Raw genomic sequence first — 26,517 nt, forward strand, 5'->3', positions numbered from 1 at the left:
GCCCGCCGCCGGACCCGTCTGGACCAGACACCGCCGGCCGGCCGGCTCCAACACTGTCCCCACAGGTACTAAATATGTACTAATGTTTGCTTTTTTTTTGTTTTACTCATAACTTGCCTCTTTTTCTGTCTTTGAATGCGGCGTTTGTTTTTCTTGTTATTTATCTTAATTTTAAAGGTTTGCTTTTTTAAAGCCTTTTGTATACATGTCACTTTTCAGTGTACATTGCAGGCTGGAAACCTGTTTTGAATCCCTCTTTTAGAGATATTGGTCTAGTGTTCAGAATATTATGTGTTGACCAGTCGCTCGTATCTCCCTCAGACGTGGCTCCGCTGCTGGTGTGCCGAGTGTGCCAGGCCTGCGTGCACGCCCGCTGCTACGGCCTGCCGGACGTGCCGGCCGAGCACGGCTGGACGTGCTCACCGTGCGCTCAGGTGCAGCAGCAGGTGAGGGAAGCGGTCGGCGACAGCATGGGTCGGCCTGTGGCAGGATAGCGATTTGATTCTTGGGGCAGGGAGCGAAAAAAAATATTCTGCCGGTTTATTCTGTCACAGCTTTAATGCTAGTTTAAATGTAATGATGTTAATTATGTTTGTACATACTTCTTCTAGTTTGCAGTGGTCAGCTAATCTCACCTGCATTGACTATCTCACTCACGGGTTAGCCAGTAGCCACACTGACGCGTGTGTGACGCACAGTTAACCCTCTTGTTGCGAAACCTTTTTCGTGTGCGATCAGTTCTTCAACTCTGACCCCCTCCCCCTCCCCAGGCCGGCCGCGCCGCTCCGTCCAGCTGCGCGCTCTGCTGTCTGCGCGGCGGCGCCCTGACGCTCGGTGCGGACGGTCGGGCGGTCCACCTGGTGTGTGCCGCCCTCCTGCCGGCGGTGGTGGTCACCGGGCCGGGCGAGAGGACAGCCACGGCGCCCTTCGATAGACACAGGGTGGGTGACGGTTGGCAAAGAGGCGACAAGTTTACAAAGAGGCGGCAACATATGCCTTACAGCCTTTAATGATGTTTCATAAACGTAATTCGCCCATCACCTAGTTTTCTGGAGTTGTTTTCCTTTTTGCCGAATGTCTGTCGATGCATCGTAAGAGACAAACGGGTAAATATGTATTCGCTGGTTCATACCTGCTTTGATAGGGACATCCTGCTTGCTAGTCTCGTCCCTCCAATCTGATAAACCTATGTGTCTGTTCGTGCGCCCCTGACCGTTTGTATCCCACTGTACCCCCGCAGCGTTGCGACTACTGCGGCCAGTGGCGCGGTGTCGGCGTCCGCTGCAGCCAGCCCGAGTGTGACGCGCTGATGCACGTCACCTGCTGTCAGGCGGCCGGCGGACGATTCTGTCCTCAGCCGGCCGGCCTGGCGCCCCTGGTCACCTGTCGAGAGCACGCCGGACCGCAGGTGAGCCGCCTCCGGCCCCGCCCCCGCCGCTGAGGGCAGCCAATGCACCCTGAGCGCCGGCCGACGCCTGTTCGACGCTCTCCTTTCACATTGGAACAGTATATCCGGCTGGGGCGGCCGGGCCACCCGCGAGACAGGGCTGGGCCCGGCCGTCCGCACGCCGTACACTGGGCTGTAACTTATGGGTAGGGTGAGAGCATGGTGTCTATGTGGTGGCTGCAGCTGTAGGCAAGCTATAAGTGGTCTGTTCTTCGGTGTCAGGTATGCCAGCTGTTGGAATTAGAGTGTAGTTCAGTGTTGAGTGGCAATGTGGTGTCACGACTCTGACCAATTAGGTTGGGATGTTTTCTCATGCACGGTTTTCCTGTAGGCTGTAGTAAGTGTGTATATTAGCTTTACTTTCCATTGATTCAGTTGGATTATATACGTAGTTGATGATGAATTATGTATGTACGTACACTCGGGGGTAGATTGATGTTCCACCACTCCCTACCCATCGGGCTCCCATGGCTCAGCACTGGCTGCTGCCAGTGGCAGCACTAGCAGCACTAGCACTGGCAAGCAGTGCTGAGCAGTGCTGAGGGCAGGCAACACTGGCAGCAGCCAGTGCTGGCAACACTGGCAGCAGCCAGTGCTGAGCCATGGGAACCCGATGGGTAGGGAGTGGTGGAACATCAATCTGCCCCCGAGTACCTAGTTGTGGTGGACAATAGCTGTTCAGACAAATTTAGGGGGGGGGTGTGTTCATTGCTCCTTTGTGTGACTTGACGCGTTCGCTAAGAACCCCACATCGCCCCCATGTATCCCTGGCTGACCTGACCTGCCTCCCTGTTCTACCCAGGAGTCGGGCCTGACGGTGGGCGAGGTGGTGTGGGCGCGCCACCGCAGCGGCCTCTACCACCGCGCGCTGCTCGCCCAGCTCAGCTCGGAGATCATGTACACGATCCGGTTCGAGGACGGCTCCGTCAGCCGGGACACGTCGCCACAGCACATCGCCGTGAGTGACGGACGCGAGGGGGGAAGGGAAGGGCGGGGGTTGTTGGTAAAACTGGCCTCTTGTTCAATCTGATTTTTTATTCGATTATTATCCGATTATATCCGATCATGGTGATGTCATATTCTAGGTCACTGTCGTATTTTGTCTCTAAATGGATATTTCAGTGTATTATTCTGACCATGCTGAGCTCACTGATTCGGGGTTTGTTTTATGCCGGTCAGAAGCACGTGAGTCACCTGACATCGTAATACTCCGATGTTTCATTAATTATTGTGAACGTTTCGCATTACTTTATAGCTGTGCTGCCAAATAATTATATTTGTTTTATTCGATTTCAACCAGACTGGTGTTTGATTCATCTGTGATTGAATCGATTGGATTGAATCAAACAAAATTTGCTGAATCAAAAAGGTTTGATTCACCGTCAGGATTGTTTGATTCACAAGCCATGCTTGAATCAAACGCATTGGGAATCAGGGTTGATTGAATCAAAAAAATTAATGATTCATGAACTTAAAAAAAAATTGAAGTGAACGAACATAGTTCATTATCAACAAATATTAATACTACTGCCATTACATGACAACAAAAAGAACACAACAAATACAATACTATCCCTGATATTTTGTATATTTTATTTTTTAATTGAATCAAAAAAAGAATCGTTAAAAAAATGGCTGAATCAAACGTGAATCATTCCTTTTATTGTTTTTTGATTCTCTGAATCAAAAGGAATTGATTCACCAAATTTTTGGAAGGAATCAAACGGTGATTGAATCAAACAAAAATCAAATGAATCAATTATGATTGAATCGATCCAAAAAAGGTGAATCAAAAACCAGTCTGATTTCAACACCGTTCAAGTAGGCAAGAGAAAAGTTCGTATTGTTGTGAATATGTCTTAACCCTTTGTGAAAATTTACCGGCTGATCCTCATCCATTAGCTGCTTCATCTCTGTTTCAGCAGTTGATATTAACGGTACGCATGTCAATAGGATAACCTTTTTTGTGCTTGGATTTTGTCCTTTTTGTCTGTGCATGCTTGTACATTGCTATCGGTGTTTTGTATGGATGTTTTGGTTTTCTTTTTTAAGTGGAATCCATGCGCCTTATTACATCATCTATATTTCACTTGGCTTTGTCACTGGGGTGTCCTTTTTAATCCCACCTCGACTAACCTCCCTCCTTTCCCCATCGTCAGAACTACAACTGCACGTCGGACGGCGCGCCGCCACTGAACGCGCGCGTGCACGTACACTGGACGGACGACCGGCTGTGGCCGGGCGTATTCTGCGGCGAGAAGACGCACGTCCAGTGCCAGGTGGTGTTCGACGACGGCTGCCGCCTCAGCCTGCCGCGCAACCGCGTCTTCGGTCTGCACGAGCAGCTGCCCAAGAGGATCGCCAACAAACTGGTGAGGGAAAGTTGATTTAGACACTAGGATAACAGTTTTTTTGTGACGTTAGCGGCCGTCACCTGATGATTGTGAAAGAATTCACGATGTTATAATTTACTTGAAAGTAGCATTGCTATCATTGCGTATCATCATTGCTTGAGTCTGACCCATCACCAAGTTGCCACTAACGTTAATGTTACTCGTCAGGAATCAGCTGAGTGCAGCCTTGCGTTGTGGAGTTGGGTGCGTTTTGGCCAGCACTTAATGTCTACTGACACGGTCTGCTGTTGTCATTCACAGGCGGACAGCCTGGGGCAGCAGGCGCCGCGGCGCGCGCCGGCCGCCGGCCGCCGCCGGGCGCCCAAAGCCAACCGGCGCTACACGGACAGCCTGTTCGCCTGAGTCCGATCTCAGCTACACACCACCGCCCAGTACAACGCCCCTTCTCGGCGCGCGCGCCTGCCTGCCCGTGCGCTCCCTAGCTGTCCGTCGGTGTGCGAGTGTGTGTGTGCGCCTCATCGCCGCCCCGTGCCGTGCCGTGCGGCCTGTACATAGGGGGCGGCCTGTACATAGCGAGCAGCCCGCCGTTCACTCTCATCGTCTCGAGTTCACCTGTATTGCGTGTTGTTTGATTGGTTACTGCCGGTACCCTGCTTCTGCCGGCTCGCTTCTCGCGCTATTCTGTCGGGCTGGGCCCGCCCGGGACGCTCATCACTGGCTGGTGCGGCGCCGTCCGTTTAAACCTCACTCCTGGACAACATTGTGACTGGCGCCAGGCTGCGCCGGTGCTGGGGTAAAGAGACGTGTGTTAATCCCGAGCCAGAGGACCCGCGATAACCCTGTAGGGGGCTGTCCCCACTGTGGAGACTGTTTCACTGTCGCGCCCCACTGGTATGTTTGGGGGAACCGGGGCGGGTCCGGCGCCCAACCCCGCTGCCGCGCTCTGTCTGATTCGCCGCGAAATCCAGTCTGTATGCAAGACAGGACGTGCACCTATTACGGAATGAGTTATATCTGAGGAATATAGCGTGAAGTGAATCAAACTGTTTTTAGTTGTGTGCTCGATTTCCGTGGATGCATTTGGTCTGTTCCAGTCGCACTTCTTAACACCTCTAAACTCCTCCAAAAGTAAGATAGAGGAGGTTGGAGCAGGGCCCTCCTTGGCTTTGTATAGGGGCTAGAGCTGCCACTGGAACAGGGAAGCAATCTTGGAGGAGTTTAGAGGTGTTAGGAAGTGCGACTGGAACAGACCCAATGTCGGTGAGGATGGTCGTACGTACTGTTTGGAGATCATCTATTACTTAGTGATTGAACCACTGAACCAGCCACAAAATAGTGTACAGGTCACGTTATGGTTGCGTGCGTGCTGATACTTCGGCCTGGATGCTGGAACAGAACGCCTACCCAAGTTAAGTAACTGCATGCTAGCCCCCTTTCTCCGACGTAAATGGCCCCGCGTGAAATTATAAACTCGTCAACAAATTTCAGCAGTAATATTGCTTGTCACAACCTGATTTCGGTAAGCCGATTTGCAAGCTAACCGTGTTTTAGGGCACTGGTTATCTAAGCACCGATTCGTGCCGCATTAGCACATATAGTATGACTGGCACGTCTAATCAAAACGTAGCTATACATAAAACATTGCCCCAAAAGCTACGGCACGATAACAATTAACAATCAGCGCTACATTACAAAGATTAAATCCATCCACGCGCATAGCATTACCCTCGCGCATAAATTCCAAAATCGCCACCGCTCCCGATCTGCACCAACCCCTCTAAAGGAGCTCAGCACACCACATGAGCTTCCACTACCTCTCGTCTGACGTCGTCCACCTTCAAGACCTCAGACCGAGATGCTGCCTTCCCTGAACTTGGTGCTGCCGATGAGGGCGTTCACCAGCACGCTGTGGCCCTCCTTGGCGAGCGCCTGGGCGCGCCGGAGCACCTCGTCGATGGCGTCCTCGTGCTCTCTGGTGAGCATCAGGCCCCGACCGCCGTACCCCTCGGCGATGGTGTCGTAACGGCAGTGGGCCAGCCGGCAGGCCACGTCCGTGCCGAACATGGGCACCTGGGGGAACATCAGCGGATGGTTAGACGGTGAGGGAGACGGTGACGAGGGGACTGGTGGAAGCGCCGGTTGGAGATGACTACCGCGGTTCAGTTATATAAAAATTGAGAGCAGATGCAAATCACGAGCAAGTAGCAACAAGCAACAAGCAGCAAAGAAGGCGAAACGCAAGGAACGAACTTACCAATATACATTTCCCAATGAAAAATACTCGCAGAATATGTGAGCTACCAAGTTTATCTAAAACACTGCGTATAAAAATATTTATAGACCCATATCAGCCAATGGTCGCTGAAATTTATACATTCTCGGCAATGTATGGGGAGTCTACAACTGTATTCGCTTATGCTCTTACACACCAAATGTTTCTGAATTAATTTATCAACCAGTCCTTGCCGGTTCTCACCTGTTCCCGGGCGATCTGCGTCCAGCCGGCGTCGTTCCCGACCAGCGCTATCACGGGAGTCTTGTGTCGGGTGAACGTGTCATACTCTGCAACGCTGTACCCACACGAGCCGTCCCCGTAGATTAACCAAACCTCGGCCTCAGGCCGAGCCAACTTCGCACCCAGCGCAAACCCTCCACCAACGCCGAGCGTGCCAAACGCTCCGGGGTCCAGCCAGGCGAGCGGGCCGCGCGGTCGCAGCACGTACGCAGCGCTGGCCACGAAATCTCCACCGTCCACCACTAGTAGCGCCTCCAGGGGAAGCAGTTCCTCCAGCCGGCTCAGCACCTTCAGCGGGTTCAGGTGCTCGGCGGTCGGCTGACGCGCCATCTCGGCGTTTTTCTCTTCCTTGGCGTCATCGCGAGCGCGGAGTTTGTCCAGCCATGTCTTGTCGGGCACTTGACCAGCCATTTCGGCGGATAGCTCACGGATGAATGAGCCCACGTCCGCCTGGACTGCCAGAATCGGCTTCCAGAACATATCGGCGTTGAGGCGTACCTGGCGAGGGTCGCGATGGATTGAGACAATCTTGGCGCGGCGGCCGAGTGCTCGGCCGTAGGAGAGACGGAAGTCGCACACGGCGCCGGCCAGGATGATGAGATCTGCCTCCTGCAGCGCGGCACGTCGCTCCTGCCGCAGCTGCAGCGGAGAGCGACGACCCAGCAGGCCACGTGACATACCGGCCAGATAACAGGGCACCCCGAGGGCCTCCACGTGACGGCGCGTGTCGGCAGCGGGGATCGGTGGAGAGGTGGCACTGCTCCCCAGCAGCAGCAGCGGCCGGCGGGCGGCGCGGAGCAGCTCGGCCGCACGCCGCACCTCGGAGTCGTTCGGTAGGGGGATTGCAGGTGGCAGAGGTGTCAGAGGGCGAGGTTCCCATGCGCCAGCGAAGATGTTATCCACGTAGTTCTGCAGATACCAGTTGATAACACGCTGTACCGGCCCGCCGCCCGTCTTGACACCCACCTCGCGCTGAACCAGATGGATCGGGTACAGCACGTCGATGGGGAGCTCGACAAACACTGGTCCGGGAGTGTCACTCTGTGCGATTTGTATCGCATACCTCAGAGCCGGCGCGATGTCCCGCACACAGCGCACCGAGACGCGATGCTTGCAGACAGAGGCGAGCAGTGTCATGTGATCGATATCCTGCAGCGCTCCGCGGCCACTCAGCAGTGACGCCGACGCCCCTCCAAGCAGTAACAGCGGCGACTCGGCCAGCTGAGCGTTCTTCACGGCCGTGACGGTGTTCGTGACGCCCGGCCCCGCCGTGACGGCCGCCACACCGACAGTTCCCGACAGACGTGACACGGCGTCCGCCGCGAACACGGCCGTCGCCTCGTGACGCGTGTCCACCACCCGCACTCCGAGCCTCTCGGCGGCCACGAGGATGGGTGAGATGTGACCGCCGACTAAGGTAAAGATGTGCTTCACACCGTGACTGGCCAGCACCTCGGCCACCAGGTCACCGCCGGTGCGCGTGCTGTTACGGTCCGGCGGGTGGGTCCAGATGTAGAGTAGCTTCAGTCGGCTGCAGATGAGGCCGGTACAGACTCCCACCAGAGCGGTGCCCAGAAAGGTCAGCGCCAGCGCTGGGTCCTCCAGTCCGTACATGCTGGGGGCGCTTTGGGGATGCTGAGCTCAGATGTGATGTGCAGACAAGATAAAGGCTGGTTCAGCTGCCAACAGAACCAGTTATTCATGATTATTTACAGAATAGATGTGAGAACACCACAAAATGTAATCTGACTGTGCCTGAGCAGTCAATGACAGGGTGGTAATTGATGAACTCAGGGTTATTTGTGACCAAATTGTGTATGAAAGTAAAGCAAAAGAGCATTTGATGTGGGTAGTATGGCAAAACACATTTTAAGCTCCAAGCCCCCAGCCTTCCAGCCATTGTCTCCCAGCAAAATCCAAATTAATGGATGAGTGCTTAAGTAGGCAGTAGTATTATCATTTGGGATTGCTTGTCATTAGCACTTTAAATCACTAGGTAATCCCACCCAAAGGCCCGTTACAAGCATAGGATAATATGATATATTTAAATCCACCTAGATATGGTCAAATTCTAGATGCATATGCACCTTCCTAGGTGATGGATGCATTAAGTTGTATGTAATGCCACCTTAGGTAGGTACTATTTGAATGCAGTGTCCACTGCTTCACTTATAATCTAAAAGTTTCATATTTAATTAAACTGATACTAAATGGAGACACATCATCAAATAAAAAAACTATTTGCCAAGCTGTGACACAGTGTCAATTATATTAAAAAATAAACAGCTTGTGATTAAAACTATTTACAAAATAACCCTTCATCCAAAAGGCAAAATATCCCCATGCTAATGAAACAGAACTCATTTTGATTTGACATAGTTCTTCCCAAATTCAGTGAGATAGGTACAGATGCTGATATAAATAGCATTCCAATTAACTAAAGAAAAACTGGTTTCAAGCAATTAATACACATTATCATTATTAGTTGTTATATGACAAGGTCTTCTTGATCTAGAGGTATGTTAAAAACATTTTGTAAGCATTTACAATTTGTATCCATTTCATTATTATTTACATCAACATCCAACTTTCATTTGTCATGGACAGACAACAATGCTCAACATAAGTTGAACAACGATTGAAGTGAAACAGCTCATGACTCAATCTATGCTGAATCTGTGGGTTGTTGTGACCTCTGCATTAAAACTTGAGGGTGATCGGGCCAGGGGTGCGCCGTCAGCGCGTGCATATCTGCTACATGTCAGACCGCTGCCACTTGCCAGCGACAAGTAGAGAGTAGGTGCTTTAGGCCATTTTCTTTGCTGGCAAAACTGAGCGAAAAGCATCAGGGCCAGCAGGTCATTGAACTTTGACAACAAACACCAGCGTCAGGCACCGCTCACCAAGGGGATTCGCCAGTAAATAAAATAAATTTATTCTTGCAAAAACTCAGCCGCTACTGGGCCGATTGTACTGAAACTTGGGATTGTCGGCTGGCACATATTGGATGACAGGTTACCATATGTAGGGTGCTAATGCACGTACACACATGTTATTTGTAAAGAAGTGTTTTCTATTTCAAGAATTGGTAGGCCAATTTCTCCAAATTGGCACACACCAACACCGTTAAACCTGTAATATCAATTATGTAAACATGGCCATCCACATAGGCGGCGGAATGGGGAGGGCACCGGATTTTGGATTTTTAACATTAGCCCTATGGGCGTTGCATGGAAAGAATGGGACCAAAAGTCGGCGGTGCCCCCCCCCCCTTAATTGAAGGTGTTCCGCCGCTACTGGCCATCCAGTTGAATTATGAATTAAGTGAAAAGAAATCCAATGAAAACCACTGCCTCCACCATACGCAATTTTCACATTTTTTATAAAAACCGAAGACCCTACATTACATTCACTCCAAGACCTAAAAACAACTTAAACCCTTACTCACAAGTCACAATGTATATTGATATAAATACATAAAGTTCAGTGATAAATACCCTAACAGACCAAAACCAAAAAATCATGTTCAGCGAAAAACTTTGAGTTAGCGACAACAGGACAAATGCAACGTGGGTGGAGATTCGTTTGCTTATTAAGCGGTTTCCTAGCAACTAGCGACTTAGTTTTTACAACTCCGTTTAGTGAACATTATATATTTGCCTCTTGCGCGTCTCACAAGCTGCATAATATTGATGCCATATCCCAAATGTCGGGCATATGATGCAGTTATTTCCCTACTGTGGCGAAGTTAAACCTTCACACGTGACACGAATGTAGTAAAGTAATCTTGACACAAATGTTGCGTTTTGGAGTTACGTTGTGGTTACTTTTTACCGTTGACTGTCGGTTGAGTAATGAGTTGTTTAGAATGTAGAATGTAGATGATGTTCTTATCATCTTATGAGACTCATAGCTTCGTTCCAAAGAGACAAGAGAAAGCATGTGTTCCCGAATGATTGATGCTCGGTTTTGCGAAGCCCGGTAAAGTCCACCTTGCAGGCCCCGGTTTTGAGTTTCCATTGAGCATTTCAGCTCCTGCTCCAGCTCACGAGTAAAAGGTGCCGCAGCCGGCCGTGGCTCTGAGGTTTCTGGCTTCAGCTCAACAATGCCCTACTGGTCACTGCGGCTTCCAATCAGCACTACAGCAGAATTTGACCGCATGTGCAACGTGCGTCGACGGTCGAGGGCTAAGAAAGCCCGTGTTCAGCACACTGCACAGTGTCGGCAGACGCAGTAGCGCCAGCGGTGGAACAACACCTTCAATTAAGGGGGGGAGGGGCACTGCCGACTTTTGGTCCCATTCTTTCCATGCAACGCCCATAGGGCTAATGTCACACACTACAGATCCTTAGTGTAGGTATATGTACTTACAGTTATCACGTGACTCCAAGCCTTTGAACGACGTCTTATCTTAGTCGCTTTCGCTTGGCCTGAGAGGTCCAGGCAAAGATGAAAGAACATGCCCCTCTGGCCTCTATAATTGGTACAGGAGATTGTGACACACCAAGTAGAACTTAAGCTATCGGAAAGCGGCACCACCTTCGACTGGTCTGTGGTCATGATCTAAAGCTACTTTCCCAACATCGCCCATCGGTTTGCCATTCAGGTCATCACGCGATGACCACAGGATTATTCACGGGTTAGATCGGAATTCGGAATGCAATTCACTTGCACCGAGCTGTACATTGTCCGAGTAAGAATAAACCAAAACGTGATCGCTAAGGCTCATCATTCGATAGGCCACAGTGACGGACCCGAGTAGCTTTTCCCGCCCAGCCCACTGCTGGTAACAATGTGATCCCATTTGACCTAGGCAAGCATGGGCAGCATGAAAGGTTCAGGTCATGACTTTAGGCCATAGCTTCAGGCCGAAGCAACTCAAGCCGTTTGCGGTGCCGTTTTCAGCGCTCTAGCTTTGCCGGGTATGCTACAATCTGATGTGCAAGTGATGGCCGTGACCTTTGCTGACCCGCGCTAGGTCAAACGGCTAGGACCGTCGCTGAACGGTTTGAGTCACTATATATTGAGAGTTTGAAGTTAATCCGAGACGTCCCACATTTGATTCTGGACTGGAAATTTGCTGAAGCAGGAGAGTAGGATAAATTTCGTCCTTAAAAATGTTTTATGCTGTCCAGATCAACTGAGACGACATACGCAATAGGTAGCTGTTACGCAGATAAATGTTCTGCAGCCCTATTATCTATAGAATGATTAGCTGTGAATTGCAATTATGCCTATTCGCACGTAAGTCGTAGGCATATTAAAAAACATGCTCATTGCTCTGCAAGTGTTTTATCCGTAAATAACCCACTGCCCATTGAAGTTTTTCCGAATCAGAGGCCAGTTTTAGCAACAGAAAAATAAAAAAATTGCCGCCTGCCGGATTTTTTTTTTTTTGCCTGAAGATCGCTTCACATACGCGTAACGTAAACGTAAACGCGATGGGCACGTAAGCGGATAGGGCTTTACCGTAGTACGTTCGGAATGTGAAGCGGTCTTGAGACAAAAAATTCCGGCACGGGCGGCTATTTTTTCTGTTGGTAAAACTGGCCTCTGGTGAATGAATTTATCCGAGCAAAATCTGGGCTGAATACGACTTGTCATAACGGAACTGTCCAGCATTCGTTTCGTCGTTTCCTTCTTCAGGACAGTCAAATCCTTCTCCTCCACGCCTCAAACCCCTGTTCCGGGCTGGACGGGCAGCTTTATCCCATGCCGAGTATGCGACTATTGCGTGTTCCCATAGGAGCACCGAATACGCCCGTAGCCGGGTGCAGCGATTATCAGTGGGCTGGGTGGCCTGTCAAATTGGGTGGGCTCAGCCCAGATGACTCACTAGGGTGCCCGCCCAGACTAATGTCTCCTCCTAATTCTTATCATCCTTCCGGGTCTGCAATGGTCACAATTGACCGAAAGAGCCCCCCCCCCCCCAAAAAAAAATGTTTGGCATGACATTGAGATACGATGTCGACAAATCCTTGCGTAAGTTGATAAACGTACCTACAATTACACACATACAGGATACAATATAAACATACAGCACAGGAGTCTCGTGGAATGAGGACGAACAGGTGGAGATGGGGAGCAGGGAGCAGTACAGATTGAGACGACGACCGTCTGGTGCAGCGCTGCAGCCGAGCCCATCCCTCCCGTTGGGAGAGGACTGTCCCGGTGGGATCGTGGGAGGATGGCTCGGAGAGGCATGGCTGCATTATACAAGCTTCTCCGGTCTCCCTTCGGCCGTCTGGCTGAACTTGTCCGGACCTGTAGGGCTGAAGGAAATGTGATCGAAAACAAGGGCAGGTCGGTACTAATTGGGTTGAAAGGACTTATGGAAATTGGAATCAGGAATAAAGCGTCATTCTGCGTAGACGTAGTTACTTTTTACTTGCCGAATATTTAGCCGGGTTAGACGGTGGGACGTTTGGTCGGGGACAAATTAATTTCAATATTTGGGAACATGGGCTAGAATGAAAATATCATTTGAATCCCCCAGTAACTCCCCCCTGCCGTAGCCCTACCTGTCCACTGTCCACTTGTGTCCACCAGCTCCGGGGCGGCTCGAGCGCCGTCAGCTGATCTCGCCAGGTGGCTCTGGCGGCGGCGGCGGCCCGCTCAACCGCAGCCGCCGCGCCACGGCGGCTGGCGCGCGCGCGCCGCGCAGTGTTCGCGCGGTTTTGGTGAGGGTGGGCGGCTGTCGCGAGTGTCTGTGTTGTGTGTGTGTGTGCGTTCGTCGGAGATGGACTCCGCGTGAGTGAGAGGATACATACATAGAGGACATCTAGGTGAGTGGTTAATTGTGTTATGTGTAGTTTGGACTTTGAACTGTGTTGTCGCGTAGCGATTGGATTTCGATGTGTGGACCGCCGAGTGCTAGCGCTAGATATCGGACGGGAATGATAAATGAATCACTCTTGATATGCTGGTTGCTGGTGACAGTAGGTTACTGTGTACTCGTGCTAGACGTCGGTAGGTTTCATCACCTGTAGATACCGTTGTCCTCAAGATTCATTCATCCTTCCCACGCCCGTCTGACTTTCACGCTCACGAGTCACGGTTCACTCACGACGACCGAGGCACGCGCCATTCAAGTTTGAACGGCATCAGCATTCAGCAGTGGTCATCAGATCAGCATCAAGCATGGCCGCTCGCCACTCCATATGCCGAACCTTTCACTCATTGATGCGTTCACAATCGACTCGAAAGCAACAATAATGGTGTCTTACTCTCGCCCGTACCGGCGTTTTCTCAACGAACAACAACTAACGTATTGGTATATGGTTGTTGATCGGACCCCCCCCCCCCACCTCCCCAGCTGTTCGACTCCTATGTAAATTCTCGTATGTAACTCAGTTGGAGCGACCCGACCTGGTGCGACCCGGCCCCGTGACGCTTTGGGATGCGGTCGGCTCAGTATCTCGGTAACCGCTCGACTGATCGAGCTCGCTCGTTTATCGGCTATCGCCCCCCCCCAAAAGCGTCTTACCGGTCGATATAAAAAACGGGGGGGGCACTGGCGGATCTGGGGACTATTTTGGGTTTTAAGCTTGACAAAAAAATGACGAAAAATTGACAAATCAAAACTATCCACCTTTACCTGCCGCTAATGGATGCTGAGAGGGGAATGAGTTGACAATGCCATAAACTTATTTTAATGGTGCAAAAGTCAATGGAGCGCTCTGCACCCCAGTACCTAACAGTCAACAAATATTCCAGCGTAGCGTTCTTTAGTTCGTTATCAGCGTTATCCCACCGCTATATCGACACCTTTTTTTAAACCCCACATCTGCTCTCCCGTGAATTTCCGGGAGGCACGAAAGATCTCCTTTTAAAAGTGTCCAATCGTCCGATCCTGATCAAATATGTGTCTTCGTAGGCCTGTTCTGGTATTTCTTTATCTGCCAAGACAGACAAACTTGAGAAAAATCGAGTGATTGTACCTTTTTTGAAGGTCTCTAACCAACTTGTCTGAAATTCACCGAAGAACAAATGTGGGGTTTAAAAAAAAGGTGTCGATATATCTACCCGACATGCAAATTACCGACGCAAAGTCGCATTGCAATATCAATGTGCATTGCATTTCCACAGTATACCCAACGATAACTAATAATTATCTTAGCATTTAATTATTTTATGATATAGGTTTCCTTTCCTTATAAAAATAACCGTTACCTACACGTGTCTCGCTCTAATGCCTCGCCCACCTGACCCTGACTTTCCCATAGTCGGGTCTGCGAGTTCGACATTTGCGTACTCGGTAATACATTTCCATCAGCAGTTGAAACTGTCCCTCTACCACCGCTGTGCACCCCCAAAGGTGCCATCACGGGCGCGGCTGGACCGCCCGAGGGCACGGTCACGTGACTGGCGTGGTCACGTGACCGACACGGCGCGGCGGCGACACGGCTGGGGGAGCACGCTGTCCCAGTTCCGCCCCCGCCAGGCCGGTGGACCCGGCCGCGTGCGCTGATGGTTTTTAAGGGCCGTTTCCCTCAGTTAACGAGCAAACGCTACTGTGGACGCGGACGCATTGTTCTCTAAGCTCGGGAATTCTGGGGAAGGGTGACATGGTATTTAAATGCCGTGTGTAAAGTGGGTTAAAATGTATTGGGCTCATGAAACTTGCTGTTTGGACAACGGGAATATCAGAAATCATGCTCATTGGAAGCGGATAATATTCCGTGCCCTCGACATTTGCATACTGTTGCATTTCAATTGTTAGGTAAAAACCTGGGCCGTAAAAACCTTGACTCAAAATGGAAAAGTAAATTCTTAAATGTGGAAATAAGAAAAACATTAAAATTACCCTGGTCGGAAGTTCTAACTAGACGACTTGTGAAGTTAATGTTTTGACTCTGAAGGCTTTCACCTGATTCCAGACCATCCTTCTTTTTCTTTCTCAGCCCCCTACGTTAGCCTTTTAGCGTTCAGCCGCAGTCTGTCCCCTCACAAAAACTCCCCTACGGCGGGGCCGGGGCAGACCCTGTGTCGGCGCGGGGGCGGCGCCGGCCGGCCGCCCCTCCGGCCGCAGGGCGCATGTGCGTGCCGCTGCCGCCGCTGTATTGATTGTGCCGCGGGCGGCGGCCGGTGGCGGCAGACTGTGGTGGGGAGCGGCAGCGCCGACCGTGCCACGCGACCGCCCTGAGACGCCGACCCGTGCCGTGCCCTCAGGCGACTCGAGCGACCCGGCCCGACCCGGGGGACCCAGCTGACCCCACAGAGGTCAACCGAGGCCCTGTGACCTCCGGAGGATCACCATGTCGAAGGTGAGTGAATCGAGCGTGTTTGTGAGAGAGTCCCCATGATCCATGCCGTTGCTCGCTTGTCCCGTTTAAAAATATTGCAGGGTGGCGCTTGTGGTTGTTCGGGATCGCAAAATTCCGGTGAATCAGGTCCGATGATGGCTCGATCTTTAGATTCTGTATGTCTTTCTGTATGAAATGTCTCGTGTCATAGATCTCTGTACACCTTTAGAGGTCTATGGTTGTGCGCTTTCTAAAGGGGGATGAAACGATTTATTTTTTCCTTTGCAGTTGACTAGACCATGGTGAAAGCACAACCTATAAAATATAAATGCTTCGTATTGTGCTGTTATTGCTTCAATTGTTTTAAAACGTATAGGACGTTGAATGATGCACACATAGGCTATCAGAAGTAACCGCAGGTTGTTTGAAATAGATAAACACTATTCGTTAGAATTGTGTTTTTCTATTGATATTCAAGGATGTCATTTCGAGATTCAGTTAATGTTGGATTAGCCCCATCACGATGTCCATGCGTGCCTCTGCCCTTTGAACGTTTTTGCGTTCATTTAGTCCATTTATAGTGATTGGCCATATAATGGTCGACCAAGGCTAAATTGTTAAACTCACGATAGTTTTTTAAGCAAAATTAGTTAACTTAATAGTTTAACTTAGTTAAGTTTTTTAAGCAAAATTAGTTAACTTACACTCACATTTTATAATACCGTAACCGGAGTGAGTGTTCCAAGGAACCATTTATGTGCACATCATCTGAATACAATTCAGAAGTAGTCCCATGTTGAAAAGTGTCAACTTAACAACGGGCCAGCAATCATCCACCGAAGATCGAAAGACTTGAGGTCATCACATAAACATGTATGCTTTGCCAAATTGGGTGCGAATTAGACTGATACCAACCATTTTGATTTTAATTAGTTTGGTAGCTTATTACGGAAATTGTCACTTATATCACCGACATAATTGCTACGTTGGCTCGTCAGATTTTGTGCTGCCTTGAAGTAATCACACTCGGCGAAGAGAACCGTGGTCCGTGAGATGTAGCGATAATACCACGGTCACGAAGTGCCGGAATCGCGACCGTTTGCTGCTCGAAAGCGGCACAAGTCGTGTACGGTTCTCCAGGGTATTAGTCGTTGGTCGCTCGGCGAGCGGGAGGGCAACCAGTTCCGCCCCTGTATCGCGTGACCCCTTGCTCCGCCCAGTTACGCACGAGCGTACTCCACGCCGCGTAGTAGCGTGGGGAGGGGAGGGTTAGAATAGTGGCATGTGTAGAGGCTAGAACCGGTTTCCACCGCCATGCCACCGCCCAGCGACATGGAGCGGGGTCGGTGACCAGGGCGCAGGGAAAGGTCAGAGGTCAGCTATAACGTAGAACTTTGTGTCTCTCTCCCCTCCGCGTGTAACGACCGCACGACAGCGGCCGGCCGCCGATCAGGCTAGACATGTCAAGGTCACCCGCAGTCAACGGGCTCAGAGGGTTGGTCGAGTGCGCGTCCGTGGCTGACGACAGTCTCGACCATGTGCTATGGTGCCGATAGACTAGCGTGGGTAATAAGTTTTTGTTCAGGCTGCTGGGGTGTGTCATCTTGATAGGTATGATGCTTTGTAACATGTATGATACGCAACCTCGCTGGCAGTGGCCGAGAGGAGGGGGGGGGGGGAGGCGGGTGCCGCCTCCACATGTTTATTTTTGTTGATAGCTGCGAGAGCTGAAATTTGGCAAGCCTGGCCTTTGGTTCAAGCTGAATTTTTATGACAGCAGCTGTATTTTCACCCTCGCCCATATTGGTGTTTTGCCAGCGTCTATCGTAAAGAGGGGGAGGAGGGTCCGTTGGACCCCTTTGCCGTTCAGCCCCTAATCGAGCTAGAGCTTCGCGGAAAAAGAGCGGGTTGCCCGTGACGAGAGGAGGCCGATGATACCCAATTTTAACCCGCGCACCGACGGGGGCCTGCGCCAACTTCGTACCGACGGGGGGGCGGATGACCGCCCCCCCCCCTGAGATCTCGAGAACGAAGCAAGATAGCGACAAGCGGTAAACGGCAAGGGATACGCACGGACAAGGTCTACAATTTTTACAAAGGTCATTTTCAGGTCAGGTCAAAGATGACGTCACAGGGGTCAAAAAAGTCAAAATGGCGGCGCTAGATATGGAGATAGTTTTTCTCGAATAACTTTCGAACTACTCAATATAGGAACAAACTAAGGGCAGCATCGTGATCCTCTTGTCAATCCGCATCGAATGATATATATGTTGACCTCGAAAGGTCAAGGTCAAAGGTTGACCTCAGGTCACGTGACCTCGAGGTCATCATGTATATCATTCGATGCGCCTTGACAAGCTGAACACAATGAGACCATCCGCGCGGCTGTATCTTGTTCCTGTACGGAGTTATTGTCAAAAAACCGCTGGTGACCTTTGATGACATCACGTGACCTTGCAGCTGCCCAACAGCAAAACAGACCTCAAGGTAGTGAAGGTTGATCGTATATGAGGTCATGTATGGTTTATGGGGCCATTCCGACCCGTTTTAGTGGTAAAAACAGGGAGTTGATTTTTCCCCCATTGACTTATAATGGGGAGGTCGAGAAATTGACCTGACCTTAGGTCACCGATATCAAAATTCCGAGATAAACAAATTGTAGCTACTAATGACCTTATAACATCCTGTAACTTTCAAAGGCCTCCGACATCTACTGTAGCTCTGGCACGGTGACACAGTTGCAAAAAAGTGACTTGAGGTTGGGTCATTCAAAGTGACCTGGTGACCTGACCTTAAAAGATAGGAAGTTCAAACTTGCACACCATGTGTAAAATTGATGAGAAAATAGTCGCACCAAATTTCGCGGCGCTACGCGCCGCGGTTTTCCCGCTATTTGCGAAAAACCTCAGGGGGGGCGGATATCCCCCCTGAGGTTTTTCGCGAATAGCGGGAAAACCGCGGCGCGTAGCGCCGCGAAATTTGGTACGACTATTCTCTCATCAATTTTACACATTACACCGTCGGTGCGCGGGTTAACCCTCGCCGGCACAGGGGGGTTGATGCAACCCCCCCCTAAGGTTTTTCGCAAATAACTCGCCTAAAAAGCGGCCCATCGCGACGAAACTTTCAGTACCCTCGCATTGATCAATTTTACACCTACCCTGAAAATTTTTTGACCCTGACCGAAATGACCTTTGACCTGTGACCTCTTTTCCGAGACCATGTTTGGCCGGAATCGCGATTCGGCGTATGTCGGCTCGCATTAGCCGCGCGTTTGCAAGCTTTTCGTGGTTTCAAACGTTCAAACATGTGATTTGATGTTGCTCCCATACATTAGGGTGGGTTTCAAGGTCAGCTGAAGGTCAGGTCAGGTCATTGACCTTTGGTGACCTCGGGTGACCTCGGTTCACTTTTTCGAGTTTTACATGCTTCTAGACTAGTTTTTGGAGCTGAATTCGAATTAAGCATTAAGCAACCATTTGAACATTTACGAAGTAGTTTTGGTGCCTTCGTAACATGTTACGAAGCTGTCAGAGGCGGTTGACACGTATTACGAATACCCGTCACAACCCCTACCGGTTGACCTGACCTGACCTGACCCGACCTGGTCTAAATGCTTAAAGACATCATCTCTGATCAAAACTAATACGATATTCGTGATCAGCACCCCGGAAAACCACATAGCAGCCACACTTTACGACTTTCTAACAGGTCCCGATTTTCCCGGTTTTTGGGTCATTGACTTGACCTGGAAGGTCACCCGATGACCTAGGACCTTAAAATTGGGTATCATCGGCTTCCTCTCGTGACGGGCAACACCCTCGTTTTTTCCGCGAAGCTCTAGCTCGATCAGGGGCCAAACGCGAGGGGGGTCGTACCAACCCCCCTTGTGCCGTCGAAGGACGCAAAATGGCCTGTGCCGGCGAGGGTTAAGGTCCTAGGTCATTGGTTGACAGGTCAATATAACTCACAAGTCGGGGAATCGGGACCTGTTGGAGCTTCGTAAAGTGAAGCTGTTATAGGGTTTTGCGGGGTGCTGATCACGAAATTCAAGTTAGTATTGATCACGGATGATGTTTTCGTGCATTTAGGCCAGGTCAGGTCGGGTCAGGTCAGGTCACATGTTACGAGTGAACCAAAACTACTTCTTAAATGTTCAAACGGTTTCTAAATGCGAAATCAACTCCAAAATCTACCCTAAAAACAAGTACAGGGGTGTGCACTAGAATCCGGAAAAACTTTAACTTGGTGTGTCATATAAACTTTTTTTTTAATATATCACTCTTCTTTTCCTGATAGGTTTGTGACTTGAGTCGCCTTCGATCGGAAACAAAAAAGTGGAAATGTCCTCTGAGTTAGAGCGCCGCACCGCGATTTCTGTGGCCCTCCGTTGCGGCCGCGCGCCCAAGGAAATTTTGGACTTCTTTCAGTTCCCGAAATATACCGTGTACGACTTTGCGAAGCTGCTCAAAGAGTCTGAAGAGACGATGAGTGAGTCTCTTACTCCCAAGAGAAAGGATCAGGGCCGATTCGAGGTTCGGAAGCGGAATAAGGACTTCTTGGAATAGCCCGAGGCCATTATTGGAGAAGGTCCGAGCCTGCCCATGCAAAAGGTGACTTCGAGGCTCAATCTGCGCAGGGCAACAGTTCTTTGTGCCATTCACGAGGATCTCCGATATCATGAGCTACGTTCTCGAGGTGAGGCAGATGCTTTCAGAAGTCATAAAGACCAGGAGACTCGGAGATTGGAGCTGCTTATCACTTCTTTGAAGCACAGAGCTGCCGGCCGGATCCGCTTCTTTCCCTACGAGAAGATCTTCTGTGTCCGTGCGACCACAATCTCTGGGGCGTCCTTGAGAGAGAGTCCAACAAAGGAACTCACAACACTTTCGACTCCCTGAGCACCGCCTTCATCCAGGCCGTGGCCAACTTAACTCGGGAGCAGGTCACCAACGCCTGCGGCAGGTTCCGGCGTCCTGTGGAGGCTGTGATTGGAGCTGGAGGGGGTTGAGTCGAACGATAGTACAGAGGAGGGATCAGTCTTCGTTATAAAAGTAAAAATTTTGAAGTGAAACCTTGCGATACCAAATAAACGCCCTCAGTTCATTCCCTTAGTTTTTTTCCGGATTCTAGCGCACACCCCTGTAGAACTCGAAAGAGTGAACAAAGGTCATCAAAGGCCAGTGACCTGACTGATCTTCACGTGGCCTTGATACCCACTAGAATCCATGCGATCAACATCCTTTCACATGTTTGATCGCTTAAAGCCACAAAAAGACAATAAAACGCGTTCTACTCGAAATACGCCAAAACGCGATTCCGGCCAAACATGGTCTCGGAAAACAGGTCACAAGTCAAAGGTCTTTTGAGTCAGGGTCATGCAAATTATAGGGTAGGCGTAATATTGAATAAATCGGGGGTACTGAAAGTTTCGCCGCAATCAGCCGCTTTTTGCGCGAGTTATTTGCGAAAAACTGAGGGTAGGAGGTCTGTTCGACACCCTCCTACAAGTGCGGAGGTTAAGGTCAGGCCGTTGACCAATGGCGTCAAAAGTGAACCTCTGTAAGGCCCCAAAATGTCGCGACGTCGCAGCACCCTTCGTGCCAGGGGACTTTTCAACGGGGAATGACGCTTATATGATCTAGTACTATCTCCCAGAGGCCTCACAACTTGTATGTAGCTATCTCGTATTTTTCTTAAGAGTCACCTGAAGTCAGGTCGGTCACGCAACCTCACGATTATTAATCGATTGGGAAATATGAAAACTGTTATTTTGGCGCCGGGAGCCATCTAAAGCTGTCTCAAGCGCATGAATTCGCGATTTTATACAATTTTGCAAGCCCCAGCATTCACTTTTCCATTCTTAAAGTTAGGCGACTTCATTTATGACGTCACTAAGGTCACAGGAGATTTCACCAAAAAGTCCCGATCAAATTGAGCTAGCCAGTCGGGAAGCCACCAGTGGACTTGTAAGGACCTACCGCATCGAAGAAGCGATATGACCTCCTTGAGTCAGCCTCGTGGCCTGAGTGGCTCTGCCCTGACATGACCTGAGGTAAACACCTTAAATTGACCTCAACAAAAACAAAGCGTAAACTATTCGACGCGTTTTAGCATGCAAAACTCTTGGCTCTGTAACCACTTAAGGTGAAGTTGTTTACCAAAAGCCGATCCCGCGACTTGGAGCACTTATACTGACCTCAGAGTTTATCGGTGGACCTGAGACATTCAACTCGGGTACCAGATGCTGCATCTCATACGACGCACGCGCTCAGTTTTATCCACAAGGCGCTAGCTCAATTAGGGGCAAAAAGACGGAGAGGGGTCGTAATCGCCCCCCCCCCCCTCGGCCGGGGTATATGCAGGAAACCCAAAATTCCGTTGAAGGTTAAGCACTGAAGTGATATATTATGATGCGAGAAGGTATAGGTAAAAACAAGTATGCACGCGGGCTGATGTGAATTAAACTGTGTTTGAGGTATGCCCTTTTTATTATACATTCGATTTGCTTTAGTTATTGGTAAGAACAGATACAACCCTGAAGAAAAGGTGGCGCACCAGACGGGTGCGATTTTAAGGTCTAAGGTCAGTTGGGGAACTCTAAGTTCGGATCAAGCGCTGCATGTTAGGGTTAAAACTTAATAAAAAATAAAATGGGAGCAAACAAGCGTCCCGATTTTGGCAGCATCGTCATGCTTTGTCACGGCACTCATCCACTCCCTCGGCCGAAATATTAGTTCCTTTTTGTATGAGTTCTGCCTTCTGGCGTAATCCCGCACATTATGCTGCATGTTGTTTGCCATGAAAAAAGCATGTTCAGCTACGTTCTACGCAGTACGCACTAACCTAACCACCATCCCATCATCCACCACTAGCCACCATCCCGTTCTGTGATCCGTTCCACCCCACACGAATCAGCCGAGATACTAGTCAGTCGGGCTAGCGCTATCCTCCCCTCCCTTCCTGACTGCACAGCGCTAAAACCCAGAGCCGAGACTTCCCGAGCGCGACCTCTGACCCCACGCGGTCCGAAGGGTCGGCCGATGCCTAAGGGCGCGCCGCGCGCCAGCCACCCGGATAGCCTCTGCCGAGTCTCCCTTCCATACACCGTTTACTACGCGCTCGATTCATTCATGATTCTGTGTTTCCGCGTCCCTCTCGCTAGGTGGCACCATGGTTGTCATAGGCGATCCCAGGAAGATTGCGGCCAGAATACCCCAAACGGCAGAAAATGAGGTTTTTGGTGGATATCTCGGAAAGTATTTGGCATACAACGATGAAATTTCACAGTCTCGTGGTAAATGTGCATACACATAATCCGGGTTGATACTTATGCATTTAAACATTATATAGGACCAGATATGTCCGAAAAAGCAAAACCAACAAGACTTTTACTGGAGAGCCGTACATGCTGCAGATAGTCGTGTTTACAAGTTGTGATTGTCGTTGGCCTCCGTTTGCACCCTGCTCAACTGAAATCTAACGGTGATGTTCTGCAGCTACTTGATTTCTGTATACGAGTAGGTGACCATATTCACAATTATTTGAACATACTGGCTTAAAGTTCATAGTCCTAAAGCTCATAGTCTTACACTGAGGGATTTGTTCATCTGACACTTTATAAAATGGCGTGACAACATACAGGAAGAGAAACAAGCAACCACATTTTCTTAGCTCAATCATCGCTGAAGATTCGTTGAAGGGTAGCTGCATGCCGTCCTTGAATGCTATTTATTTGATATGGACATTTATAACTTCTCTCCATCTCCTGCAATGTTGCGTGCCATAACATCTTGCGAATGTTAACAACTGGCAAAAGAGCAGGTAAACACAGTTTGGGAATGCTGGCTAGAGCGCCATTGATTACCCTCGACCTGGTCACCTGGGCTAGGTCTCATTACTTGGAACTGTGACGTCAGAGGTCTCCAGGCCATGTATCGACTAGTCGCCGGAGGTCACCCAGCTGTATCGACTTTGTGGGATCGTCGACGACCGTGTCCGCTTCGTAACCAGAACGAACCGCTCACAGGCTGCTCCTCAGTGAGCGAACAAGCTGTCAGACCTAGGTGACCTTTGCTGCAGGCCATACCGCACATTTTCTAATAACTTATTATAATTCATTATAAAGTAGAAAGACAGACCTTTTGAAGAGAAATATAGTTGGATTGCGACTAAAATATATTTCGCATTGCGCTTCAATTACCATTGTCTATTCGAGGAGCCTGCTTTACTTGATTGTCACTATTATATTAAGTGACAGGGTCTCTTGATCTCAGAATTTGTCGGCCCACTGGTCTCCAATTTCTCACAAGAACCTGTTGAACCAGGACCCGGAATCCTTGTGAAAGGATTAGGGAACCGAAGCCTGAAGCCAGCAGCCTCAAGCGAGCGTATCAGCGTATCGCGGCGTCGAATATCCCCGCGTTTTACGGCTTCGGTACACAACAAACTGCGTGTCAATGCCCCAGGAAGTGCTCCACTATTGCGTTCCCGACGTCAACAGTGCGGCAGACCCGCATCCAGCCGCACTTTCCACCCGTATGAAAGCATCGCCATGCGGGCTTTCTGCCTCCCTCGTTGCTAACCACATGCTATAACGAGGGCTTGGACCCTGGTGGGCTCATTTTAGTCCCATGACTCGTCCTGGCGCGGGCTGACATCACCCTTCATGACGATGTCCCGCTGAGATTCGCCTGTAGCACTTCCAAATCCTGTCAGAGCTCGCTACAATTGCCTGCTATCCTTCTTCCAGCAGGGCGGAGCTTTGTCCCACCACCCCCAGCCTACCGGGGCCCCCAGGCGGTGCCGCACCACATCCTGAATGCGCACAGGATTTCTGCTTGGCTGCGCAGCTGACTGTGGTAAGGGAGCGTGGCGCTCGTGCGTTGGACGCACGCGGCCCACTCGCGGCAGGCCACCCGGCATCGCATTACCATATGGGGGCGGCGTAGAGCGCCCGAGGAAGCCGCACCGGCCATGTCAGACGGTAATGGCCGGCTGTCTCCGAGTTTTTGCGATCCTGAGAAGTTCTGGGGTGGGCAGTGGATAGAAGTTGTGTGAGGCAAAGAGCTGGGAGCTTGTATCGTCGATTGAACGTGAGCTTTGGTTTTGGTGTTTGTTTTGGTACAAGTCTCAATCGAGGTCGCTCCCAGATTTGGAGAGAGTCGGCTCTCAGGCACCGGACGTTGAGTCGTGAGCGGGCGAAGTTTCGGCCGGGCAGGGCGGTGTCGGACCACTGGGCGGAGCCCATACCGGAACTGACGCCTGCACCAGTGTCTTCTAAGTGCCCACCACACGGGGAACGCTCCCACCGGAACGGCGGGCGACCGTTTCCGCGGTCTGGGACGTCAGTGCACGGTGTGAACGTGCCGCATGTTACCGGACATATTCTCTGCCCCTCACACCCTCCGGGCGTATACCGTCGGATTTTCCACTCTTTGTCCTTCCCACCCTCCGCTCTAACCCTCTGCTCCCTCGCCCCCTTTCCCACCCTCCTTCGCCGCCCTCGCCGCCCCCCCCCCCGCCTTCTGCCGACGTCGGCCCACCGTCGGCACCGCTGCACCGCTGCACCGACGACGTTGGCTGGACTGTCGGAATCGATGCAGGATGAGTCATAACGCCACTCCATTCTTCGTCGGTTTCCGGTGGTACCGAGCGGTCTCCGACGGTCCCAGACCGTCTGACTGACCGTGGAACTCAGTTATTTCTGATCATCTTCATTATGATGTTTTGCTGCATGTTTCTGGACTGGCAAGTCGAGAGAGCGTAGCAGGAGATAGGGAACAACCATGCCTTTGCTGAACGTAAACTTTCGGGAGTCTGGATCGTTTCATTGTGTCTGTTCCGACGGCTTTGTCGATTTCTGTCTGGTCTTTTCCGACCAGACACAACCACTGCTGTGCCCTCTGCCTGGGGGAGGAAGGACTAATGAGGGGCGGAGAGGAGGACGGGGTGGGTGAGAGCGGAGGGAGGGAAGGGGAGGGGTGGGGACAGACCGCAGTGGTCGCCCCAGGCCGTAATTGGTCCGGTGTCGTCCGGCTACTGGACACCGGAGTCCATTGTGGCTGATGGCGGAGCTCGTTAGTGCAGCTGGCTAGCCGAGAGATGTGACCTGTATGCTCATCGATCCAGTTCAGTCGCCAGTCAGCAAAGCAGTCATTGGATCAGTCCAGTTCCAGTCAACAGCTATCATACCCGTCGTTCCAGTCCCGTCCTCAGTCTACAGATCAGTCGCTGCATCATTTATCACACCTGTTGATCCAGTCCAGTCCTCAGTCTACAGATCAGTCGCTGGTTTGAGCCACTGTCCAATCTTTCCGTACGAACTCGAGGAGCGCCCCTGACCAACCAGTGATTGACCCACCCCAGTCTTCGGCTGATCTGAGTTTCTTGGAAGACTGGGTGTCTCTTGTTGGATGCGGATGGCCCGGCGCGGGTCAGGTATCGTGTTAGTTAGTAGTTACTTACTGCGGTGATATCAAAGGTGGGGTATCACTCGATCAGCTCGTAAATTACTCGGGCCCGTCGCATCTACAAGTCTATCGGTGATGACATCACTCTGGGACACGCCAGGTGGCGATCCGTCTCGACACTATAAGGTCTAGTGGTGTAGGCATTAATGGGCTGGTTCCAAGCGCCAAGCTATTTAGATGCCAACACTATAGTCTGTTCCATATCAAGCTTGCAGTTGGAGTTTCTTCGGCAGGTAGCTCCTCCGCTCAAGAATTTCGTCTTAAAATGACGGTCGTCAAGTTAGATGTAAGTGAATCCTAATCTATAATCTAAGATTCGGAATCAGGTGAGCCCCTACGATTTGGACCAAACTTGGTCAGTGGATAGTACGTAACGTCCTGATTACGATGCACCCAAAATCTAAGCTCGGCCCGCCATATTTACGAAGTTACGGATGTTTGAATTTCAAGGTCATTCGGGAGAGCCCCTACGATTTCCGTCATT

The 26,517-nt window shown here is 50.6% G+C and overlaps 3 protein-coding genes across 6 annotated transcripts in view; 2 read left to right on the forward strand and 1 right to left on the reverse strand.

The window, feature by feature from the left end:
- The first annotated feature begins 135 nt into the window (after nt 1-135).
- Nucleotides 136-4,839, forward strand: LOC122391032 (lysine-specific demethylase 4B-like). The gene is made up of 7 exons (XM_043384551.1): nt 136-142; nt 322-446; nt 771-941; nt 1,241-1,408; nt 2,250-2,405; nt 3,607-3,819; nt 4,102-4,839. Exons 1-7 carry the CDS (start codon nt 136-138, stop codon nt 4,201-4,203), a joined length of 942 nt encoding a protein of 313 aa, XP_043240486.1. The 3' UTR covers nt 4,204-4,839.
- Nucleotides 4,840-5,279: 440 nt separating this feature from the next.
- LOC122391028 (2-hydroxyacyl-CoA lyase 2-like) lies at nt 5,280-7,995 on the reverse strand. Its single transcript, XM_043384547.1, has 2 exons — nt 6,278-7,995; nt 5,280-5,871 (listed from the first exon to the last, which is right to left on the reverse strand). Exons 1-2 carry the CDS (start codon nt 7,928-7,930, stop codon nt 5,647-5,649), a joined length of 1,878 nt encoding a protein of 625 aa, XP_043240482.1. The 5' UTR covers nt 7,931-7,995; the 3' UTR covers nt 5,280-5,646.
- Nucleotides 7,996-15,426: 7,431 nt separating this feature from the next.
- Nucleotides 15,427-26,517, forward strand: part of LOC122391040 (microtubule-associated tumor suppressor 1 homolog) — a 168,301-nt gene continuing 157,210 nt past the window's right edge. For all 4 annotated transcript variants that reach the window (XM_043384564.1, XM_043384565.1, XM_043384566.1 and 1 more), the window contains exon 1: nt 15,427-15,582. In XM_043384564.1, the coding sequence (XP_043240499.1) occupies nt 15,574-15,582 (9 nt within the window). In that variant the 5' untranslated portion in view covers nt 15,427-15,573. The remainder of the gene's footprint in view (nt 15,583-26,517) is intronic.

The sequence above is a fragment of the Amphibalanus amphitrite genome, unplaced genomic scaffold (assembly GCF_019059575.1).
Source record: "Amphibalanus amphitrite isolate SeventyFive unplaced genomic scaffold, NRLGWU_Aamphi_draft 000419F_arrow, whole genome shotgun sequence".
In the NCBI taxonomy this organism is placed as follows: Eukaryota; Metazoa; Arthropoda; class Thecostraca; order Balanomorpha; family Balanidae; genus Amphibalanus; species Amphibalanus amphitrite.

What these genes read in the sequence shown, in the direction of transcription:
- LOC122391032 (XM_043384551.1), top strand. An exon ending in GAGAGCACGCCGGACCGCAG is followed by an intron (nt 1,409 to 2,249) that starts GTGAGCCGCCTC and finishes TGTTCTACCCAG; the next exon opens with GAGTCGGGCCTGACGGTGGG. An exon ending in AGAGGATCGCCAACAAACTG is followed by an intron (nt 3,820 to 4,101) that starts GTGAGGGAAAGT and finishes TGTCATTCACAG; the next exon opens with GCGGACAGCCTGGGGCAGCA.
- LOC122391028 (XM_043384547.1), bottom strand. Translation starts at nt 7,930, where the DNA reads ATGTACGGACTGGAGGACCCAGCGCTGGCGCTGACCTTTCTGGGCACC. An exon ending in CGCAGATCGCCCGGGAACAG is followed by an intron (nt 5,872 to 6,277) that starts GTGAGAACCGGC and finishes ATGTTCCCCCAG; the next exon opens with GTGCCCATGTTCGGCACGGA.